General features: G+C 45.2%; 1 protein-coding gene across 3 annotated transcripts in view; it reads left to right on the forward strand.

The window, feature by feature from the left end:
- PARP4 (poly(ADP-ribose) polymerase family member 4) overlaps positions 1-23,023 on the forward strand; it is a 281,821-nt gene that overhangs the window by 125,384 nt on the left and 133,414 nt on the right. For all 3 annotated transcript variants that reach the window (XM_063951625.1, XM_063951623.1, XM_063951624.1), the window contains exons 20-23: positions 12,057-12,138; positions 18,866-19,003; positions 22,340-22,517; positions 22,614-22,684. In XM_063951625.1, coding sequence (XP_063807695.1) covers positions 12,057-12,138; positions 18,866-19,003; positions 22,340-22,517; positions 22,614-22,684 — 469 coding nt within the window. The remainder of the gene's footprint in view (positions 1-12,056; positions 12,139-18,865; positions 19,004-22,339; positions 22,518-22,613; positions 22,685-23,023) is intronic.

Here is a 23,023-nt window from a genome sequence, read left to right on the forward strand (position 1 = left end):
CCAGAGTTGTCATTTTTCGCAACAGGAGGGGGGGGGGGGGTAGTCAGCGGAGATCAATTCGTCCAACCTCCGGGTGATATGAATCCCCAAATATTTAAGACTTCTATCCTGCCAGGAGTACGGGTAGGAGGCTTTCAGCGCGGATAACAGGGGGGGTGGAAAGTTAATAGGAAGTGCCTCCGTCTTGGTATTATTAAGTTTATAATAGGATACAGCTGAATATTCAGTCAAGAGTGTGTGTAAAGCTCGCAGGGAGGTCGTAGGAGTAGTGAGTGTCAGGAGGACATCGTCCCCAAATAAACATATCTTATGAGATTGTCCCAGAAACTCCACTCCTGCAATCAGGGGTGAAGATCTTATTTTCTCTGCCAAGGGCTCTATTGCCAGAGCAAATACTAGCGGGGACAGGGGGCACCCTTGGCATGTGCCATTCGTGATCTTAAAAGAAGAGGAGAGGAGACCGTTCACACACACTCTTGCCGAGGGGTGAGAATATAAAGCCAAAATGGAGGAGAGAACCCTGCCAGTAAAACCAAACTTACATAGAACCGCCTGTAAATACCCCCAGTGAAGGCGATCGAACGCCTTCTCCTCGTCCAGGGAAAGCAACAATAATGGGGAATCTGACCTAGAGAAGGCGTCTAGCACGTTTATTACCCGCCTCGTATTATCGGGGGACTGTCTGCCAGGAACAAACCCCACCTGATCACCATGAACAAGCGAGGGAAGTAGGGGGTTAAGCCTGTTGGCCACTAGTTTTGCAAAGATTTTTAAATCAGTATTTAATAGAGCTATGGGGCGATAATTAGGCATCATAGCGGAGTTCTTCCCTGGTTTGGGAAAGGTAACCACACGAGCCTCCAACATTTCCACCGGGAAATTCCCGACGGAGGACGCATGATTATAGACTCCATCCAACACTGGAGTAAGAGTGTCTTTGAAGCATTAATAGAATTTATTTATGAACCCGTCGGGGCCTGGAGCTTTGTCCAATGGGAGTGAGTCTATAGCCTGATTAATTTCCGTACTGGACCAGGGCTGGTTTAAAGCCTGTAGAGTAGTTGAATCGATAGAGGGGAGATGGATATCCTTCAAAAAGGCTGCAATATTAGCTGGTGTGGGTTGTGGGACAGATACATCGTCTTTTAAATTGTAGAGGGATGAGTAGTATGTAGCGAAGGAGCCAGCAATATCCGACGGGTCGGTTATTTTGATGTTATTTAAGTTGAAAATGGATTTCACCCTCTCCTTGGCAGTTTTCCCCCTCAGCTTGCGTGCAAGCATTCTACCCGCCCTGTCTCCCTGCGTATAAAACTTTTGTCGCCAACGGAAAAGGTTTTTGTGGACCTCAGTTAAAGCCAATTTATTCATCTCATCTCTGACCCGAGTCAGGTCCCGATATATTTTCTTATTAGAAGGGTTCTGCTTGAGTAGGGCGTCTAAGCCACTAAGGCGGGCCTCGAGTTCTAGCTGTTTTTCCCGGGAGGTCCTACGGATAAAGGCAGCCACCTGGATTGCCGCTCCCCTAACCACCGCTTTAAGGGCACACCAGTGTGTGAACACGGACGTGTCGGCCGGGACATTGGTTTCGATGTACTGGGAAAGTGCCTGTGCAATAGACCGGTTGGTATCCGCATTTGAGAGGAGATAATCCCCTAGACGCCATAGGGAAGGGGAGGATCTCATGCGGCGGGGGTCCCAATGGACAGAGAGGGCAGAATGGTCGGACCATGACACTGGCAGGATAGAAGCCCTCGAAACCTGTTGGAGGGTCCATTTGTCCGATAACGCTAGATCAATCCTAGAGAAAGAGCCATGAACCGGGGAGAAAAACTAATAATCCCTACATGTCGGGTTTTTAGCTCTCCAGACATCGTAAAGGTCATATTCATGTAATATATTCCGAAAGGCATGGGAGCTATCCTGCCGCGAGCTTGCACTGGAGGTGGAGCGGACTAAAGATTTATCTATCGTTGGGTCAAGGACCATGTTGAAGTCCCCTAGCAATAATAAAGCACCCGATAAGTGCATCTGAGGTGTTTTAAAAATTTTCCTAAAGAAAGGTATTTGTTTGGTATTAGGAGCATACAGCATAGCTATAGTGACTGGCCTGTCTTCTAATTTACCTGTCAGTTAAGGGAGGGGGGTGACAAGGACATGAAGTGGGTCTCTTGTATCGCCACTATGTGTGCCTTACATTTGGCGAAATGGCGTAAGGCCAATCACCGTTTATTGGGCGAATTTAGCCCTTTCACGTTTAAGGAAAAAACATTAACCATTAGGTATGTCAATGAACAATGCAAAATTCAAACTGCATACATAAACTGTATATCGGGATCTACGGGAGTACTCGTGTACCAAAACTTGGAGAGATAGGGAAAACAGGGAAGGAGGGAGAAGCAAAAAGAAAGGAAAACAGAGCGGGTACCACAAGGATGCCAAACAGGGTTGCCTAAACCGGCAACACATGGGGTCGTGGCGAGGTGCGGGGAAACCCCCCCCCCCCCCCACTCCTAGAACCGTCAACATATAATAACAACAACAAGGAGACATAGGGTGAATGCCGTCTCCCGGGCCATGCTAGGGCCAATGTATATAGCGTTAAGAGAAGCATGTACATCACTGCTGGAATGTAGACATACATAGAGTAACAGGGTTATAATCAAGATAATATCATGTCAGCATCCCAAACTAGGCTCATATCACATTTATGCATAAATATAAATCACGCTCCGTGGTTATCCGGAGCACTGCCCGGGAAGGCAAGGTGAAGGCCCATATCAACGTAAAGAGGAGCAAGAAGATCAAGTCCGGCTATTACATACAGCCTGGGTGAATTAATTAATCTCCACAATCATTTGCCGGCAGTTGACCACTCTTGAGCCAATTTGAGAGTTGCAGGAGCCTTTTCAGGTGAATCCTCCCTCTTCCAGGAATCTAACAGTTTTAAACCTGCCCCCGGCGTGAGTATTGCGTGCATGACGCCGTTTCGTCTAACAAGCAATTTCGTCGGAAATCCCCATCGATAAAGGATATCAGCCCTCTTCAATACCGTGGTCACCGAATAGAATGAGCGTCGCATTGCCAGGGTAGCCGCCGAAAGGTCTCCGTACACTTGTACATCTCCCAAAGTCGTGGCCGGTAAATCCGGGCGCATAGCTGCCCGCAGGATTTGTTCCTTGACATGGAAGTAATGCATCCTCATCAGAGTGTCTCTCGGAGCGTCCTTAGGGGCGTTTCTCGCCTTCGGTAGGCGATGGATACGATCAATGAGGAAGTCGTCAATAGAGCTAGTAGGAAGAAGAGTCATAAAGAGGTCTGTCGCAAATTGTTAAAGCTCTGAGTTGGAGACCGTTTCTGGGATGCCGCGGAGTTTCACATTGTTACGGCGTGACCTATCCTCAAGGTCACAGGTCTTCCGTCTTAGGTCCGCGACCTCTGCTTGTAGCTCTTCAAGTTGATTGATCATTTCGTTGTGAGACTTCACCACCTCCTCACACTTATTCTCTAGGTGATCTGTACGTTGGCCTATGGCATCGACCGTTTGCTGGCAGCACTGGAGCGCCGTCTTAACTTCCATCGCAATATCATCTTTGAAGGAAGCCAGAAGTTGCTGCATAGAGCTGAGTGTGAGAGGTGCGTCGTCATCTAGTTGAGAGAGTTTCGCTTGAGTCACAAGGGAAGCCCTAGATACGTCGTCGTTTCCCGTGGCATGTTTGGAGAGGGGATCCGACACAGCTGGACTTTTCAAGTTCTGGGGTGCCGGAGACTGTTTGAAGAAAGCGACCAGGCGAACCGGGGTCGGATCTTTTTGGCGTTTAGGCGGCATTATCCCAGAGGGTATGTTCCACCGCGGTAGTTGTTGACAAAAGAAATCGGAAGCAGGAGGATGGATAAACGTATGTCGGCTTGATATATGCGCCAAGGGCGGGATCACAGCATCAGGAGTGAGGGGGAGACCCAATCATCACATCTAGGTTACATCAGCACGGCCCGGGCAGAGGCGCGTCCCCCCGTGGCCCCCAGCAATCGAGTGCAGCGAGGGGGGGGGTCCACCAGATGAATATGAAGAGTTAAGGGAAGCGCCTGGAGTGTTCCAATAATGATGCCTGACTTCTCCCTTCAAGGCTGCGTGATCCGGGCGTGAGGGGACAAAGATAATGTCTCGTATGAAGGGGTATATAGATGTGAAGCTGTGTAGGGACAAGGACACTGCAGAACAGGTTGATTGTACCTTAGGACTGGCCAATTGCCAGCAAACAAGATGGCGCCGTCAGGTTCCAGTCACAGTGACAGCGTCCAGGGATTAGGACCACTCAATCCCTTTATGTGGGGCACTGAGGGAGTCCACAGTCAGGGTGCTGACAGCTAGGAGCAGCCTCTGTGGGATTTCAGACGTTCTGCTGCCATTTAGCCGGTTCCGCGGACTTCCGCGCCAAGTGTGCACCGTTTCTGGGTGCAGTCTGCAACTCTAGGCCGCGGCTTCAGCAAGGTGACTAGGCCGCGACCTGTAAATGTGGAAGGCCTTGTCTCCGGAGCCCGGGAGTGACACCCTCCCGGTCAGCGGAGGTACGGGCAGCAGATGGAGCATAAGGGTAGGCTAAATAAGCGCCAGAAGTCCCGGTTTTCGGCCCGGAATGCAGGAGCTCTCCCAGGCTGCTTCCTCTCACTAAGTTGGCCAGGCCACGCCCCCTATCCTGGCCCTTTTTATTTAAAGTTTTATTGGCTCGAAATTTCGGCCCAGATTTAATTAATTTTATAAAGTTCTTCTATAGCTCCCCCACGACTTTCCTTTTAGTCAACGGCACAAGAAGTGATCCTATTATTATGTCTAGAGGCACCCGCCAAGGTTACCCTTTGTCTCCCCTACTTTTTAATTTGTCCCTTGACCTCTTACTTCGCATAATTGACTCTTGGCCGTCCTTGAAAGGTATATCGGTTGGTATAATAAAAGTGAAACTGACTGCATTTGCGGACGATGTTCTGATTTACATGTCCAATCCTAAACACTCCCTTAAACCGCTGCTAGAATTGCTTGATAGGGTAGGATCTCTTTCTGGCTTTTTTATTAATTTTGAAAAATCTAGTGCACTTTATCTGAAACAAGGCTTTTATAGACCCTTGTGGCCGGCGCACTTACCTTTGAACTGGGCGAGAAAGAAACTCCCTTATTTGGGTATTCTTCTTCCCAAAAATATCACAAATCTCTATGATATTAATATCAAGAAAACGCTTTCTAAAATTATGGGGGATCTTGGGGCGATGGTCCATGTACAACTCTCCTTTTTAAGAAGGACAAATATAATTAAAATTATATATTTTCCAAAACTCCTTTACCCATTACAAGTTCTTCCCCTTTTGCTCTCTAGACAAGACCACTTACAGATAACATCGGCCTTTAGGAAATTTATCTGGAACAATAAGCGCGCTAGAATTGGTCTATTTAAATTAGGTCAGCCTAAAACAAATGGGGGAGTTAACTTTCCAGACATTCTGACGTATAGCTATGCTTCCCATATTTGCCTATATTAAGGACTGGCTGTCTAATACCCAAACTTACACCGACTCACTTCTCGAACAAAATTTAATTCCTCATGTGTTCCTGATAGCTTTTCTACACTTAACCGATGCTGAGATCTCTACAGATTTAACTAATAATCCCCTCCTAATGACTACGAGGAAAGTTTGGCTATCCCTGAGACATAAATATAAATTACACAAACACCTATCTATCCATTTGCCTTTCTTGCAGAATCTGGGTTTTCAAACTGGAGAGGCCACCTGTCCTTTCAATGAATGGAAATCGTTAGGCATTTGCAATATAGGACAGCTAATCAACCTTGAATCCCATGAACCATTATCTTACACGGAGGCCCTATCTAAATACCCATATATTGGCCCCCAGAACTTTGCTTTTTTTCAAGCCCAACATTATGTCAGCACGGTTTCCAGACTATTACCTGCGACTGATTGGGATAATCAACTGGACCGAATATTATTGCGACCGGAACTACCCAAAGGTGCTATTTCCTTTTACTATAAACACGTCAACACTATAATAGACCATTCTACATATAAAACTGGGATAGCCCAATGGTTGGAAAATTTTCTTAATTTAGATGTTGATGGGTTACTGCACATGCTACATTTTTCAATAGCTATGTTCCCCGCTGCTAAATACACGGAAATGTATCTTAATATCTTTCACAGATCCTATATTTCTCCCCATAGAGGTTTCTTAATAGGCCTTTTCAGCGATCCCTCTTGTCCCAAATGTGGCCATCAATCGGCAGACCTTTATCATTGTTTCTGGGCCTGTCCACTTTTAAAACGGTTCTGGTTAGCAGTTTGTCGTTTTGCCTCCCAACATTTAGTGAATTACATCCCCTTTACACCGGAATGGGCTATGTTTGGCATCATACCCCCTGGTACCAGAGCTCCCAAAGCCGTTAAAAAATTACTTTTAGCAATCTCATCGGCAGCTAGAAAAGCTGTTTTGTACATGTGGGTCCATAGTTCCGTCCCGACTCTAGAAATGTTCAAGGAAAAACTATTTTTTATTTGCCATATGGATTGGTTGGAGGCCTCACTTCAAAAAGAATCTCACACCGAATCCTTTTTCGCAACATGGGAAAGTTTTATTGAGACACTACCTACTCATACTAGAGAGGCCATCAGCTCATGTTTTCGCAGCACACTCTGGTTTGAAACCAGGATTTTTCTTAGAGACCCTCCCATCACTCTTTGTTAGCGCTGGCTAGCGGTCATGACGTGTTCCTGTCTCTCTAAAAAGGTCCAGATTGTACCTGTGGGTGTCATTTGTTATTCCATAATATTGTACCTGTTAACCTTTTTTTTTGTTTTGATTGTACTCCTCCCTACATCACGCACCATGTTTTGTATTTATTGCATTATGTCTTTTCTATTTTCCCCACAATGTTCCTGTAAATATTGCTAATTTCTCTACGGAAATGCTTCAATAAAGAAAGAAATGTAAAAAAAAAAAAAAACACCACACTCTAGTGGTTTGCCTTAAGTGTGCACTACTGCCTACCATGCTATCAAATGACACCACATAGTTTATGTCACTCAGGTTGTTGAAAACAAGAATGGACTGGCCCTGGCTACCTAGAGCTTCTTCTGCCTGACTTCAAAAAGTCTAGCATCTGCTGCTTTTATCAAGTCTTCTACTTAGTATATGCTGCAACATGGTTAGTCTGTACAAGCTCTTTGAGCTTCTCTATGTGATCTCTGAGACTGATTACATACTTAATCACAAAAGCTTCCTGGGTAGTAAGTAGGCTCCTCTTTCCAAGACTCCTGGTATAGGTTGAGGGGCCCTACATAGACTATGTGTCTGAGGGGCCGATTCAGACCTGATAACTGCTGTGCATTTTCGCACAGGGGGCGATTAGACACAAACTGCGCATGTGCATCGCACGGCTACAAAGCGGATCGCCACTCAGCATTGGGTTTGTGCGAAGGATCCATTCGCACGGGCGCTCGCAAGGAGATTGACAGGAAGAGGGCATTTGTGGGTGGCAACTGACCGTTTTCAGGGAGTGTTTGGAAAAACACAGGCGTGTCCATGCATTTGCAGGGAGGGAGTCTGACGTCAAATCCGGTCCCGAACAGGCTGATGTGATCGCAGCGGCTGAGTAAGTCCTGGGCTGCGCAGAGACTGCACAAAATCTGTTTTTGCAGCTCTGCTACACATGCGATCGTACACTTGCACAGCTAATATACACTTCCCCTGTAGGCGGCGACTATCTGATCGCAGGACTGCAAAAATCGCTGCCCAGCGATCAGGTCTGAATTACCCCCTATGTACAATTTTTAATGGTGAAACATCACTAAACTGCATCACTTCCAGATAAGCAATTGGGAATAAATGTAAGGCCATGCCCCGTTATCCCCAGTCTGAGATTATAAATGCCCTAGCATCTGCTTTGAGCACTATTGACTTGCTCACACTATCCATTCATTTGTGTGTGCTAGGGGTTTGTAATGGCTTGCCACTTTTTGCCCAGATACTTTACACCAGTTAGCTTATGAATTGCATATCTTGATAGGCTATGGTCTCACTTTGCTAAATACACCTAGCAGTGCATCAGCTACCTTCTTTGCAATGACTGGTTGTGGTTCTGTCTCCTGAGGATACTTGGCATGATCCATTATGGTGAGGAGCACATCACAGGAAGATGGTCCAGATATCATCAGGCATTTCAGACCAAAAACTTGAGTCAGGTACTTCAGTTTTTAATCTTTCACCTGGTGTCTGTCCAGAAGATTTTTGTGGGCAACTAATAGTAGTTGCCTATGGCTATCAGTGGAACTTGCTCCCTGAGAAGCCAGCCCCCTCTGATTTTCTGCTAACCTCTTATTCCAGATCATACTGCCCACCTCCATCTTTGAAAGGCTGCTGCCAGCATCTTTCAGAGATCATAGAGCTAAGCTTCCATGTGGCCCTGACTCTCGACTAGGGACTTTAAGCATGGGGTTCTTCACTATGAAACATTCCAGCTGGCTTCCTTATTGTGGCAGGAGTTTCCCTGGGCAACCGCACATATTCAGTCTGGCTGGAAACAACATCCTCTGTGTTAGGGGATGTTATGTTTCAAGAGGTAAAACTCTTGCTGTCTATTTTGATGAGCTGACAGCTTGGGACTTTTTCTCTCTGCATGATTCTGGTTTAGCCCCCAATGCACTATTACAGCTTGCCTTCAGGTGATGGAGACAATAACTTCAATTCCCACCTCACGGGCCTCAGGACCACATCTGTTTGGATACCATCAATGTTTATCATGTCTTTGGCATTCTTGTTGACTCCCCAACTGAGGCATACCCTACCCATGGGCACTTCTTGTTGAACTTCATTTTCCATGGTAACGATAATGTGACCATGCTCCATTGCAGCAGGACTAACAAACTTGAGTTTGGAAGTTAATGAGGACCCTAAATCTCTTAATCCTTTGATTAAGTATAGGAAGCTCTGAATATCTCATCATAGTAAACATATATTTTTTAAAAGACATAACATTTTAATAAAAATAGTAAAAAAGGCAAGTAACTGTTCACCTGAGCAAAACCATGTTGCACAGTAGGTGGGGCAGATGTAACGTTTACAGAGAGATTTAGATTTGGGTGAGGTGTGTCCAAACTGAAATCTAAATTGCAGTTTAAAAATAAAGCTAACATTTGTGAGCTACATGCAAAAGCAGCCAGTATTTACCCTGCCCAGAAAATAATCTAAATGTATTTGCTCCCTTGCATTGCAACATACTTTGTTCCAGATTCAAAGGGGCAGATGTATTAACCTGGAGAAGGCATAAGGAAGTGATAAACCAGTGATATGTGCAAGTTGATAAAGGCACCAGCCAATCAGCTCCAATATGTAAATTAACAGTTAGGATCTGATTGGCTTGTGCCTTTATCACCTTGCACATATCACTGGTTTATCACTTCCTTATGCCTTCTCCAGGTTAATACATCTGCCCCAAAGTTGCTTGCTTTTTTTTTTTTTTTCTTTACTTCCAAATCAGAATAAGCCCAATGTGTCACAAACCTTGGACTTAGACATTCATACCCTGTCCGGCAGTGCTTCATTAATGTGAGCAATTCTGTGTCAAGCAGATGTCAGTGCTTCCTTAATATACATGGGTGCAGTCATGATGGTTCTGATGAGGTGAGCGCTAATATCCAGTCACCACCTGGTCACTGCGCTCACATGACTGTGTCCTTCTATCCTCTGTAAGATTGCCCTATTTAAACCTGCACCTGACACAAGCACACCATTAAAACACCAAGGAACTTATTTGTGCTCACTCCCCAGTGTGCAGTCCTGTCTTGAACCTAGTTAAAAAAGCAAAGATAAATATGTATAGCCAAGCGCTCAGTCACTCCAACCTATGTGCTGCCAGCAAATTAAGGCTACTCAACCTTAAAAAAATCAGATAGAAAAAAAAAAAAGTGCGCTGCAATATTTTTTTTTCTCTGTCTTGAACCTGCACCTCTGCTCCTGGGATCTGTGCAAGACGCTTTCACCCTGTTACCTGTGAGACTGTTACCTCCACTTTGCAACTCACCGCTTATTCCAGGAACAAAGTTTGCATTGTCTCAGCATGTGTTCAGTGCTTCTGCTCTCCAGCAGTTCCAATCTAATTGAGCCTGTTACACTTCTCTGGTTCCAGTCTGGTCCAGCCTGTTACACTTCTCCGATTCCAGTCCAGTCCTGCCTACTATCTCCTCTGGTTCCACTCTGGTTCCACCTGATGTCATCCTTCAGTTCCTGTCTGATTCTACCAGATACAGTATATTACTCTGTTTCCAGTCTGGATTATGCCTGCTCCAATCTGCTACCTTCATTCCAGATCCAGTCTGGTTCAATGTGAGCTATTTCCACAGTATCCTGAGGTGTCCAAAGATATTGAATGGCATACTGCTTTCAAGTGCCAAGTTTCCATTTTTCTATGTTTCAACTCACCTGCTAATTGGAAGTTTAAGTGGACTGTCTCTAGTTATCTATACTCCAGTTGTACTACTACTCAGTGTGTTATACATCACGTACTCAGCACCACAAGTCCAAGTCTATCTCTAGGACTGTCTGTTTAGTCCATCGATGGTGGTCGTTTTCTGAGGGTGCTCTCTCTGAGAATTTTGGTTAGTGCTGAGTTTCAAGTAGGGTGGTTAACTTTGGGGTCTGGATTTATGTCCCTCTCTGAGGCACCCAGCTCTGATATCCAGGTTGTACCTTCCATAAGTGGATTCCAGGCGGGATATTGATTACCTGTTCATCCCCTGTTTTATTCCCTGAGTTCTCAAGTACTGGTTCCAGCCTGATTGTCCTGTGAACTCAGGCTTGGGGTTGAGTTCCTCTCAATTGGTTCCAGAGATAGGCAGGGGGTGTCCAGTGATCGCCAACCTATTTGATGATGCAGGGTCACTTACTAGGACTAAGCATCTAATACACCCTGATTCCAGTATCATTCCTCAGCCCAGTCCATGATTCCCGACTTGGCTCAAATTACCAAACCTGTGACACAATAAGTCTAAGTAACTGTAAATCCCATAAATTTCATTTTTCAAATCCTCACTTGGAAGTCTGCAATAGCATGCTGTCCTTGTCATCAAGTGGCTAGCTGCCAACCTACCCCAGCATGTTAATAGACCTCTTAGTTTGCTTTAAGTCATTCAGTAGCATGTATAGCTTGTAGGTAACCTTATTGATCCTTCTAGATAATTAAGCGATTGGCAGGCAACATAATTGTAAATTAATTTCTTCAATGTATCAAATGGGCTCTCAGTTGGGCGGCGTGCAGGTGACACCATATTTTTTGTGGAGGGCTTATGCCCACACAAGCAACATTGTACACTGAGTTACTCATTTCCACACTGCACTTTATTGGTCAGACGGGACCGGGGAAAGTCTCTGTTGGCTCTAACTCTGACATTGTCTTCTCCTGATCTGGCCAGTTCTTCCCATCTGAAGAAGCTGCATTTTTCCCCATTACAGTCATCACCATGCTGAGCTAAGGGGGTGATTCAGACTTGATCGCTGGCCTGCTAATTTTGCTGTCCTGTGTTTAATAAGAACAGGCTGATCGGGGCCGTAGCTGACGTCAGACACCCTCCCTGAAACGCTTGGGCATGCCTGGGTTTTCCCTGACACTTCAAGTAAACGGTCTGTTACCACCCACAAACGACCTCTTCCTGTCAATCACCTTGCGAGCTCCCGTGCGATTGGAATTTTCTCACCATCCTGTCGCTGTCCGGCGATGCGCGTTGTTGTTGTCCGATGCGCGTGCGCATTGCGGTGCATACGCATGCACAGCTATGACCCGATCTCCCACTTGCGCATAATCTTAAATTGCTCTTTATGACAGTTATCCATCGATACAATGTAGAAAAGAAACAAAAAATAAAAGTTATGGGGATTTCAATCAGGGGGAAGAGGAGAGTTTGCTCTGTTAAAGCTCATTGTGTAAACCTCAGTATAGGAAACTAATGTCAGGTGTGCGCCAATGCTCTAGTGACACTACACAATTCTTTTCTTTCAGCTCTTTTCGCCTGGACATGTCCATTGAGATGCCCCGAAAAATAGAAAGTATTACTTGTTGTACACACAAAATAAAAATAAAAGTAAGTGACCTGTGCATCGGCATATGTCTGCGGACAACTAATAAAGGGGGAGATGTATCAAACCTTCTAAGAAGGACAAATGTCAAGTTGCCCATATCAGCTACTAGCTATCTTTTATTTAGTACATTCTATAAAACATTAGCCAAAAGCTGCTTGATTGCCATGGACAACTCTACTCACTCTTTAGAAGGTTTGATACATCTCTCCCAAAAGTATCAACTGGAATATTACTTCACTTCAGTGACAAACAAGCTTTAATGAGCTGCCAGGCATAACATCAAGTGCAAACTCTATATCAAAATTGCAACAACTGATTCTAGATAACAATCTTAGTAAGGAAACAGATTACCTGTAATTGTTGGGTATGTTCCTTTAAATGCAGGCGTGCAATATCCATGTGATCAAATGCCTGAGACATCATGAATGACAGCTTTGGCATAGATCTTACTCAGTAGGTAGTTCTATGGCGTTAATTAGGATTCAGAAATATGGAGGCTGGTGCGGAGCTGAACGTACACCCTTTGCAGAGCATACCGTATCTTCAGGGTTTTCACACTGAAAAAAGAGAAAATGCAGATGCACACTCTAAGTACTAAATACTGCTAATCAGAATAATTATAATAAACTCTTCAATATAACAGAGTAAAATTGAGGTGCTTTGCATAATTTTGGCTAGTACACCAGACTAGGGTTTCACCACAAGATGGGTACAATATAGCAACAATTTTACGCATTTATTTCTATGCGCACAATGAGGGATCGCAGTCACCGTGTTCCATCCAACTGTGTATCAGATCCATAGTCTGCAAATGAGCAGGAAATCTTAAAAAAGTGAGGATAAACTCAGTGATAGACATCCTGTATATACTAAACTGTGTGCTGATGGAATGGCATTTCTCCTAGAGGATGCTGGGGTCCACTTATTGACCATGGGATATAGACTGTTCCGCAGGAGCCCATGGGCACTCTTTAGACTTTTCAATGGGTGTGAACTGGCTCCTCCCTCTATGCCCCTCCTCCAGACTCCAGTTTTAGAAATGTGCCCAGGCAGACTGGATGCACTCTGAGGAGCTCTACTGAGTTTCTCTGAAAAAGACTTATGTTAGGTTTTTTATTTTCAGGGAGATCTGCTGGCAACAGACTCCCTGCTTCGTAGGACTGAGGGGGCAGAAGTAGAACCAACTTCCTGAAGAGTTTCATGGCTCTGCTTCTGGCTGACAGGACACCATTAGCTCCTGAAGGGAACTGAACGCTAGCTGTGCCTAGATGCTCACTCCCACAGCACGCCGTCACCCCCCTCGCAGAGCCAGAAGTCAGAAGACAGGTGAGTAGAAGAGATCTTCTATCAAGCAGTGACGGCTGAGGTACAGCGCGGCTGGCGGGAGCGCAGCGCGCCGTTGCTGCCCACACACACAGGCACTGCAGGGTGCAGGGGGCGCCCTGGGCAGCATAAACACCTTAAAAAACTGGCAAAATGGGGGCATAAGATGCCGATGGCACAGCCCTACCCCCGCCAGTATAAATATTAACAAGCATTACTGAGTGAAAAACGCGCCATTGCGGGGGCGGAGCTTCTTCCTCAGGCAACCAGCACACTGCTCAGCGCCATTTTTTCTCTCTCCTCAGGCTGTAGAGACAACGCTGGTCCTCTCCTCCACTTCTGACTACGAGTACAGGGTGCAATAAAGGGGGGGCACAAAGTGTTTGTGGTGCATTACAAGTGTGAATTCTGTGTAAAAGCGCTGTTTGTCTGTGGGCATTCTGTGTTCACAGACATTACATTCTGGCGCTGGGCTTGTGAACTGGCTGCTCTATACTGTGTCTCTCAGATTTTACTGTGGGTCTGTCCCCTTATAAGTCCCAGTGTGTCTGTGAGTGTGTGTGTAGGCATTTTAGGGACACAGAGTTGTAATGTGGTGGCGCTGCCGGCACACCAAGAGCCTGCATGGGTGAAAGAAATACGTGACAGTATGCATCTTATTAACAGGATGTTAGATAAGTCTGAATCTCATGCTGAGTGCTGGAGAAAATCTGTGGAAGATGTGATTTTTCAGGACTCAGTTCTTCCATCTGCAGGCGGCCCCTTTAGGTCACATAAGAGACCATTTGCGAATACTGATACCGACACAGACTCTGATTCTTGTGTCGACGATAGTGACTCTAGAGAAAAAGATCATAAATTGGCAAAAAATTTACAATATATGATTGTGGCTATAAGGGACGTGTTGGAAGTTACAGAAGCCACGCCTGTTCCTCAGGAAAAGGCTTATTTATGTAAGGAAAATAAATCTAAAGTCACGTTCCCTCCTTCCCACAAGCTAAATGCTCTCTTTGCAGGGATGTGGGTGAATCCTGAGAAAAAAATTCATATTCCTAAGCAGATTCAGATAGCTTACCCTTTCCCAGCAGAGGACAGGAAAACATGGGAATCACCCCCTGTGTTAGACAGTGCATTATCCAGGTTGACAAAGAAGGTAATTCTCCCTGCACCTGGCACGGCTTCATTAAAAGAGCCGGCTGACCGTAAGATGGAAACTACATTGAAATTCATTTATGTTGCCAATGGTACACTGCTCAGACCCACTATTGCCTGCGCGTGGGTCAGTTGCGCTATTGAAAAATGGTCAGACAGCGTGTCATCAGAAATTGACACGATTGATAAAGATGAGATACTCCTTAAGTTAGGGTATATCAAAGACGCTGCCGCCTACATGCTAGAAGCGATGAAAGATATTGGACTCTTGAGTTCACAAGCCGCTACCATGGTAGTATCGGCTAGGCGAGCATTGTGGATTCGCCAGTGGAACGCGGATGCGGATTCCAAAAGAAACATGGAGGCTCTCCCATATAAAGGTGAGGCCTTATTTGGCGGTGGTCTGGATGCGTTAGTCTCGGCGGCTACCGCAGGTAAGTCTACGTTTTTGCCCTCTGCGCCGACACCGGCAAAAAAGACCTATCACACAAACATGCAGTCCTTTCGGCCCAATAAATACAAAAGAACGAGAGGTTCCCCCTTCTTTGCAGGAAGGGGAAGGGGGAAGAAGCCCACAGTGGCTCCAGGTTCCCAGGAGCAGAAGTCTACCCCTGCTTCTGCCAAATCTTCAGCATGACGCTGGACTCGGTTGGGGGCAGATTCTGTCTGGCCTGAATCCCTGGGTATTGCAAATAGTATCCCAGGGATACAAGCTGGAGTTTCAAGACGTTCCCCCATGCCGATTTTTCAAATCAACCTTACCAGCTTCTCTATAGGAAAGAGAAGCAGTAACCGCGGCAATACAAAAATTATGTCAGGACCAGGTAGTAGTCCTGGTACCTTTGTCACAACAAGGGGAGGGGTTTTATTCAAGCCTCTTTGTAGTTCCGAAGCCGGACGGCTCGGTCAGACCGATCCTAAACCTAAAAAATTTGAATCTCTACTTGAAAAGGTTCAAGTTCAAGATGGAATCACTCCGGGCAGTAATTTCCAGTCTGGAGGAGGGGGACTACATGGTGTCGGTAGACATCAAAGATGCTTACCTGTTCTCATTTATCCCCCTCATCAGGCCTTTCTGAGATTTGCAGTTCAGGATTGCCATTACCAGTTCCAGACGTTACCTTTTGGTCTCTCCACGGCGCCGAGGGTATTCACCAAGGTGATGGTGGAGATGATGGTCCTCCTTCGTCAAAAAGGAGTCAAAATAATTCCTTATCTGGACGATCTCCTGATAAAGGCGAGATCCAGGGAGCAGTTGTTGCAAAACATCACACTCTCCCTGTCGATTCTCCAACAACACGGTTGGATCATAAATTATCCAAAGTCACAATTGGAACCGACAACAAGATTGTCTTTTCTCGGGATGATTCTGGACACGGAAGTTCAGAGAGTATTTCTTCTGGTGGAAAAGGCTCTGGAAATCCAGAAAATGGTAAAACAGATATTGAAACCATCCAGTGTGTCAATCCATCAGTGCATTCGGTTGTTGGGGAAGATGGTGGCGGCCTACGAGGCCATACAGTTTGGCAGGTTCCATGCCAGAGTATTCCAGTGGGACATGTTGGACAAGTGGTCGGGATTCCACTTTCACATGCACCGGAAGATAGTCCTGTCGTCAAAAGCCAGGATTTCACTCCTGTGGTGGCTACACAGTCCGCACCTACTAGAGGGACACAGATTCGGGATTCAGAACTGGGGAGGCTGAGGAGCTGTCACTCAGGGGGAAAACTTCCAAGGAAAATGGTCAAGTCAGGAAGCCTGCCTTCACATAAACGTGCTGGAATTGAGAGCCATTTACAACGGCCATCGACAAGCGGTACATCTTCTTCAAGATCATTCTGTGCAGATCCAGCTGGACAATGTAACAGCAGTCACGTACATAAACAGGCAGAGCGAAAAGCAGAGCGGCAATGGCAGAGGTGACACAAAGATCCTCCTCTGGGCAGAAAGATATGCAAGAGCTCTGTCAGCAATTTTCATTCCAGGAGTGGACAACTGGGAAGCAGACTTCCTCAGCAGACACAATCTCCATCCAGGAGAATGGGGCCTCCACCAAGAAGTCTTCGCAGAGGTGACAAGTCTTTGGGGAGTTCCTCAAGTAGACATGATGGCATCTCGTCTCAACAAGAAGCTTCAGAAATATTGTTCCAGGTCGAGAGACCCTCAAGCAATAGCAGTGGATGCGCTAGTGACCCAGTGGGTGTTCCGGTCAGTGTATGTCTTCCCCCCACTTCCGCTGATCCCAAAAGTTCTCAGGATCATAAGAAGAACAAGGGTTCGAGCAATCTTCATTGCCCCAGACTGGCCAAGGAGGGCTTGGTATCCAGATCTTCAGGAGTTGCTCATAGGAGATCCTCGGCCTCTTCCTCTTCACGAGGACCTGCTGCAGCAGGGGCCGTGCGTGTATCAAGACTTACCGTGGCTACGTTTGACGGCATGGCTGTTGAGCGCCGGATCCTAGCCCGAAAGGGTATTCCGAAAGAAGTCATTCCCACACTTATTCAGGCCAGTAAAGGAGTAACGTCGAAACATTACCACCGTATTTGGAGAAAATATGTGTCTTGGTGTGAATCCAAGAAGGCTCCTACGGAAGAGTTTGAGTTGGGACGTTTTCTCCATTTTCTGCAGGCTGGTGTGGAGGTGGGCCTCCGATTGGGGTCAATCAAGGTCCAGATTTCGGCTTTGTCAGTGTTCTTCCAAAAACCGTTGGCCTCTCTTCCAGAGGTTCAGACCTTTGTGAAAGGGGTTCTGCACATCCAGGTTCCATTTGTGACTCCAGTGGCACCATGGGACCTTAATGTGGTGTTGCAGTTCCTTCAATTGGATTGGTTTGAGCCTCTACAAAAGATAGAGTTGAAGTTTCTCACTTGCAAAGTGGTGATGCTTTTGGCTTTGGCATCCGCAAAGGCGGGTGTCTGAATTGGGGGCCTTGTCTCACAAGAGCCCTTACCTGATCTTCCATGAAGATAGGGCAGAGTTGAGAACTCGTCAACATTTTCTTCCTAAGGTGGTTTCATCTTTCCACATAAACCAACCTATTGTGGTGCCAGTAATTACTGACACATTCACTACATCTAAATCTCTAGATGTGGTGAGAGCTTTGAAGATTTATGTCGCTAGAACAGCTCGAATTCGGAAAACAGAGTCTTTGTTTGTCCTATATGCTCCCAACAAGATTGGGTGTCCTGCTTCCAAGCAGACTATTGCGCGTTGGATCAGAGATACGATTCAACATGCTCATTCTACGGCTGGATTGCCGTTTCCGACGTCGGTGAAGGCCCATTCCACTAGGAAGGTGGGCTCATCCTGGGCGGCTGCCCGGGGGGTCTCGGCATTACAACTTTGCCGAGCAGCTACTTGGTCGGGGTCAAACACATTTGCAAAGTTCTACAAGTTTGACACCTTGGCCGATGAAGACCTCAAGTTCGGTCAATCGGTGCTGCAGGGTCATCCGCACTCTCCCGCCTGTACTGGGGCTTTGGTATAAACCCCATGGCCAATAAGTGGACCCCAGCATCCTCTGTATGAGAAAACAGGATTTTAATACCTACCGGTAAATCCTTTTCTCCTAGTCCTTAGAGGATGCTGGGCGCCCATTCCAGTGCGTACTTTACCTGCAGTTTAGTTGTACACAAGTTGTGTTATGTTAAGTTCAGCTTGTTGCTGCAATTGGTTCATGCTTGTTGGCGTGTGTTATGTTGAATGCCATGTGTGCGGCATGGTTGAGGTGTGAGCTAGTATGTATCTCACCACTAGTATTAAAGTAAATCCTTTCCTCGAAATGTCCGTCTCCATGGGCACAGTTCCTATAACTGGAGTCTGGAGGAGGGGCATAGAAGAAGGAGCCAGTTCACACCCATGGAAAAGTCTAAAGAGTGCCCATGGCTCCTGCGGAACCGTCTATACCGCATGGTCAATAAGTGGACCCCAGCATCCTCTACGGACTAGGAGAAAAGGATTTACCGGTAGGTATTAAAATCCTGTTATTACACTGTTCTATTTTGAGCTTTTTTCACATGATCCTATCTAAGCTAAGAACCAAAACATACAGTACAGTAGATAACTGTAAGAGGCAAATTAAACACATTCCTGTATGCAAAAGTTACAGGAATAGTGTATTTATTGGGGGAGTTTTGAATTGAAATACAAGGAGAGTGCATGGGGGAGAGTGATGTCTATATACAAACGTGTTATGTATAAAACGGTGCTGGTGAAAGTTCTGTTTTACATTTCTGCCTGATTTATTCATTGTAGCAAACTGACTGCAAAGCTGTAGTCCAGACACTTGAGGCCAGTACTTTAAAAGAGGAAGGGTTTTCTTTGGATTTATTTTTGGAAGAATCTTGTCTGCCAAGAATGTGGGTTGAAACCCATCCAGATGAAGACAGCGAGGTAAGCACAATACCAAGGTTCTGACTGTTGTACATGACTGTTACATAGCTGGATGCTGGTTTAGTGTCACCTGGGGTGAACAACATACAGTGCCTCATGAGTTGGGCGCAAATGAAATGTAGGCAATGCCCAACACAAATGTAGACAGGGTTAGCAAACCATTAACCCTAGCCACAATACAATACAGAGTGTATCTACTTGACCTCCATACAGTACAGATAAAATCCACAGGGACTGCATTACAGTACACTAAGCAATCCAGTGACTGTTATGTAGTACATTAAGTATCCCAATGACCACCATACAGTACTTTAAGCATTCCACTGACTGCCATGCAGTACATTAAGCATCCAAGTGACTGTCATGCAGTACATTAATCTTCCAAGTGACTGCCATGCAGTACATTAAGCATCCAGGTGACTGTCATGTAGTACATTAAGCATCCCACTGACTGTCATGCAGTACATTAAGCGTCCAAGTGACTGTCATGCAGTACATTAAGTATCCCACTGACTGCCATACAGTACATTAAGCATCCAAGTGACTATCATGCAGTACATTAAGTATCCCACTGACTGTCATGCAGTACATTAAGCAACCAAGTGACTGTCATGCAGTACATTAAGCATCCCACTGACTGTCATACAGTACATTAAGCATCCAAGTGACTGTCATGCAGTACATTAAGTATCCCACTGACTGCCATGCAGTACATTAAGCATCCAAGTGACTATCATGCAGTACATTAAGTATCCCACTGACTGTCATGCAGTACATTAAGCAACCAAGTGACTGTCATGCAGTACATTAAGCATCCCACTGACTGTCATACAGTACATTAAGCATCCAAGTGACTGTCATGCAGTACATTAATCTTCCAAGTGACTGCCATGCAGTACATTAAACATCCAAGTGTCTGCTATGCAGTACATTAAGCATCCCACTGACTGTCATGCAGTACATTAAGCGTCCAAGTGACTGTCATGCAGTACATTAAGCATCCCACTGACTGCCATACAGTACATTAAGCATCCAAGTGACTGTCATGCAGTACATTAAGCGTCCAAGTGACTGTCATGCAGTACATTAAGCATCCCACTGACTGCCATACAGTACATTAAGCATCCAAGTGACTGTCATGCAGTACATTAAGCATCCCACTGACTGTCATGCAGTACATTAAGCAACCAAGTGACTGTCATGCAGTACATTAAGCATCCCACTGACTGTCATACAGTACATTAAGCATCCAAGTGACTGTCATGCAGTACATTAAGCATCCCAGTGACTGCCATACAGTACATGAAGCATCCCAGTGACTGTCATGCAGTACATTAAGAATCCCAGTGACTGCCATACAGTACATTAAGCATCCCAGTGACTGTCATAAGGTACATTAGCATCCAAGTGACTGCCATACGGTACATTAAGCATCCAAGTGACTGCCATACGGTACATTAAGCATCCAAGTGACTGCCATACAGTACATTAAGCATCCAGGTGACTGTCATGTAGTACATTAAGCATCCCAGTGACTGCCATACGGTACATTAAGCATCCAAGTGACTGCCATACAGTACATTAAGCATCCAGGTGACTGTCATGCAGTACATTAAGCATCCCACTGACTGCCATACAGTACATTAAGCATCCAGGTGACTGTCATGTAGTACATTAAGCATCCCACTGACTGCCATGCAGTACATTAAGCATCCAGGTGACTGTCATGCAGTACATTAAGCATCCCACTGACTGCCATACAGTACATTAAGCATCCAGGTGACTGTCATGCAGTACATTAAGCATCCCACTGACTGCCATACAGTACATTAAGCATCCAGGTGACTGTCATGCAGTACATTAAGCATCCCACTGACTGCCATACAGTACATTAAGCATCCAGGTGACTGTCATGTAGTACATTAAGCATCCCACTGACTGCCATGCAGTACATTAAGCATCCAGGTGACTGTCATGCAGTACATTAAGCATCCCACTGACTGCCATACAGTACATTAAGCATCCAGGTGACTGTCATGTAGTACATTAAGCATCCCACTGACTGCCATGCAGTACATTAAGCATCCAGGTGACTGTCATGCAGTACATTAAGCATCCCACTGACTGCCATACAGTACATTAAGCATCCAAGTGACTGTCATGCAGTACATTAAGCGTCCAAGTGACTGTCATGCAGTACATTAAGCATCCCACTGACTGCCATACAGTACATTAAGCATCCAAGTGACTGTCATGCAGTACATTAAGCATCCAAGTGACTGTCATGCAGTACATTAAGTATCCCACTGACTGCCATACAGTACATTAAGCATCCAAGTGACTGTCATGCAGTACATTAAGCGTCCAAGTGACTGTCATGCAGTACATTAAGCATCCCACTGACTGCCATACAGTACATTAAGCATCCAAGTGACTGTCATGCAGTACATTAAGCGTCCAAGTGACTGTCATGCAGTACATTAAGCATCCAGGTGACTGTCATGCAGTACATTAAGCATCCCACTGACTGCCATACAGTACATTAAGCATCCAAGTGACTGTCATGCAGTACATTAAGCGTCCAAGTGACTGTCATGCAGTACATTAAGCATCCCACTGACTGCCATACAGTACATTAAGCATCCAAGTGACTGTCATGCAGTACATTAAGCATCCAAGTGACTGTCATGCAGTACATTAAGCATCCAAGTGACTGTCATGCAGTACATTAAGCATCCCACTGACTGTTATGCAGTACATTAAGTATCCCAGTGACTGTCATGCAGTACATTAAGCATCCCACTGACTGTTATGCAGTACATTAAGTATCCCAGTGACTGTCATGAAGTGCAGACCGCATCCCAGGTTACTTTTGTATCGTCATCCAGCCCACTGAAAACAGTGAACATTATGTTAAAAAAGCCAGTTTAGTTTAGTAACCTAATTTTTTTCTTTAATGCACGCTTGCTACCTTTGTGTAACTATTGTAGAATAGGTGAATTCCATTGAGATCCTGCTTGCATGTTACCCATGTTGCATGTTACCCATGTTGTAGTGAGTAAATTATACATGTGGGTCATCCATACAGACTTTGATTAATGGTGGAGATATGGATTTGGATTCAGAGGAGCCTGACACGCACATTGAATGGGCCTTAAAAGTTGTAGATAGCACCGTGGTTTTATGCAAAGCAATAGATCCACTCTATGTGATGTTAGAAAAAATAAGGTCCTACACAAAGCACCTGTTCCCTTTTATTTCTGTACATAACAATGCAACTGTGCAGCGACAGTAGTTCTTTCCACTGACCGCTCAGTTCTGTCTTCCTTTTCCTAGGCATGTATGCTGATATTTCAGCCTGAATTTGAAAATACGTATCAGGATGTGACTATAACAATATGCCTGGATTGTTCCAATTCCATGGAGTCCTGTTTCCGTGCTGCTAAACTGGTTGCGCTGCTTGCACTAAGCACTCTGTACTACAGCCCCATCAACGTTATCCTTTTTGGATCAAGTAGGTATATGTAGACAGACTGTAATATTTCATATGACACGCTGGATTGATTAATATTCCTGCAAATATTCTAATTCTTTTTTTTTCTTCTCACAGCTTATAAAGAGTTTTATTTCTGCCCAAAACGTCAAAGTGAAGATGAGTCGGAGATACAGAAGTTTATCAAAGTAAGGATCTGACTTATAGGCAAATATTTGGGGGTGAATGATGCCCATAGCAGATTTTGGCTATTATTTCTCTATTGCATTCAAGAAACTGATAAACAGAATCCGATTGGTTACTATGGGCAACATCTCCGCTTGTCTGTTTTAGCAGCTTTAGTAAATCTATCTCCCATTGTCTGTACATTAGTTTTTGCACTAATATCACGGAGTAGTGATTCCAAAAGCACAGTTCCCCCACACGGGCGCAGGCAATAGATACTGTCAGATATTTGCGCTATTCAATCTGTAGATTTTAGTGTAACTCATTTGGATCTTTCTGTGTTCATTGTATGGTTCATCTCC

The sequence above is a fragment of the Pseudophryne corroboree genome, chromosome 2 (genome assembly GCF_028390025.1).
Source record: "Pseudophryne corroboree isolate aPseCor3 chromosome 2, aPseCor3.hap2, whole genome shotgun sequence".
Lineage (NCBI taxonomy): Eukaryota > Metazoa > Chordata > Amphibia > Anura > Myobatrachidae > Pseudophryne > Pseudophryne corroboree.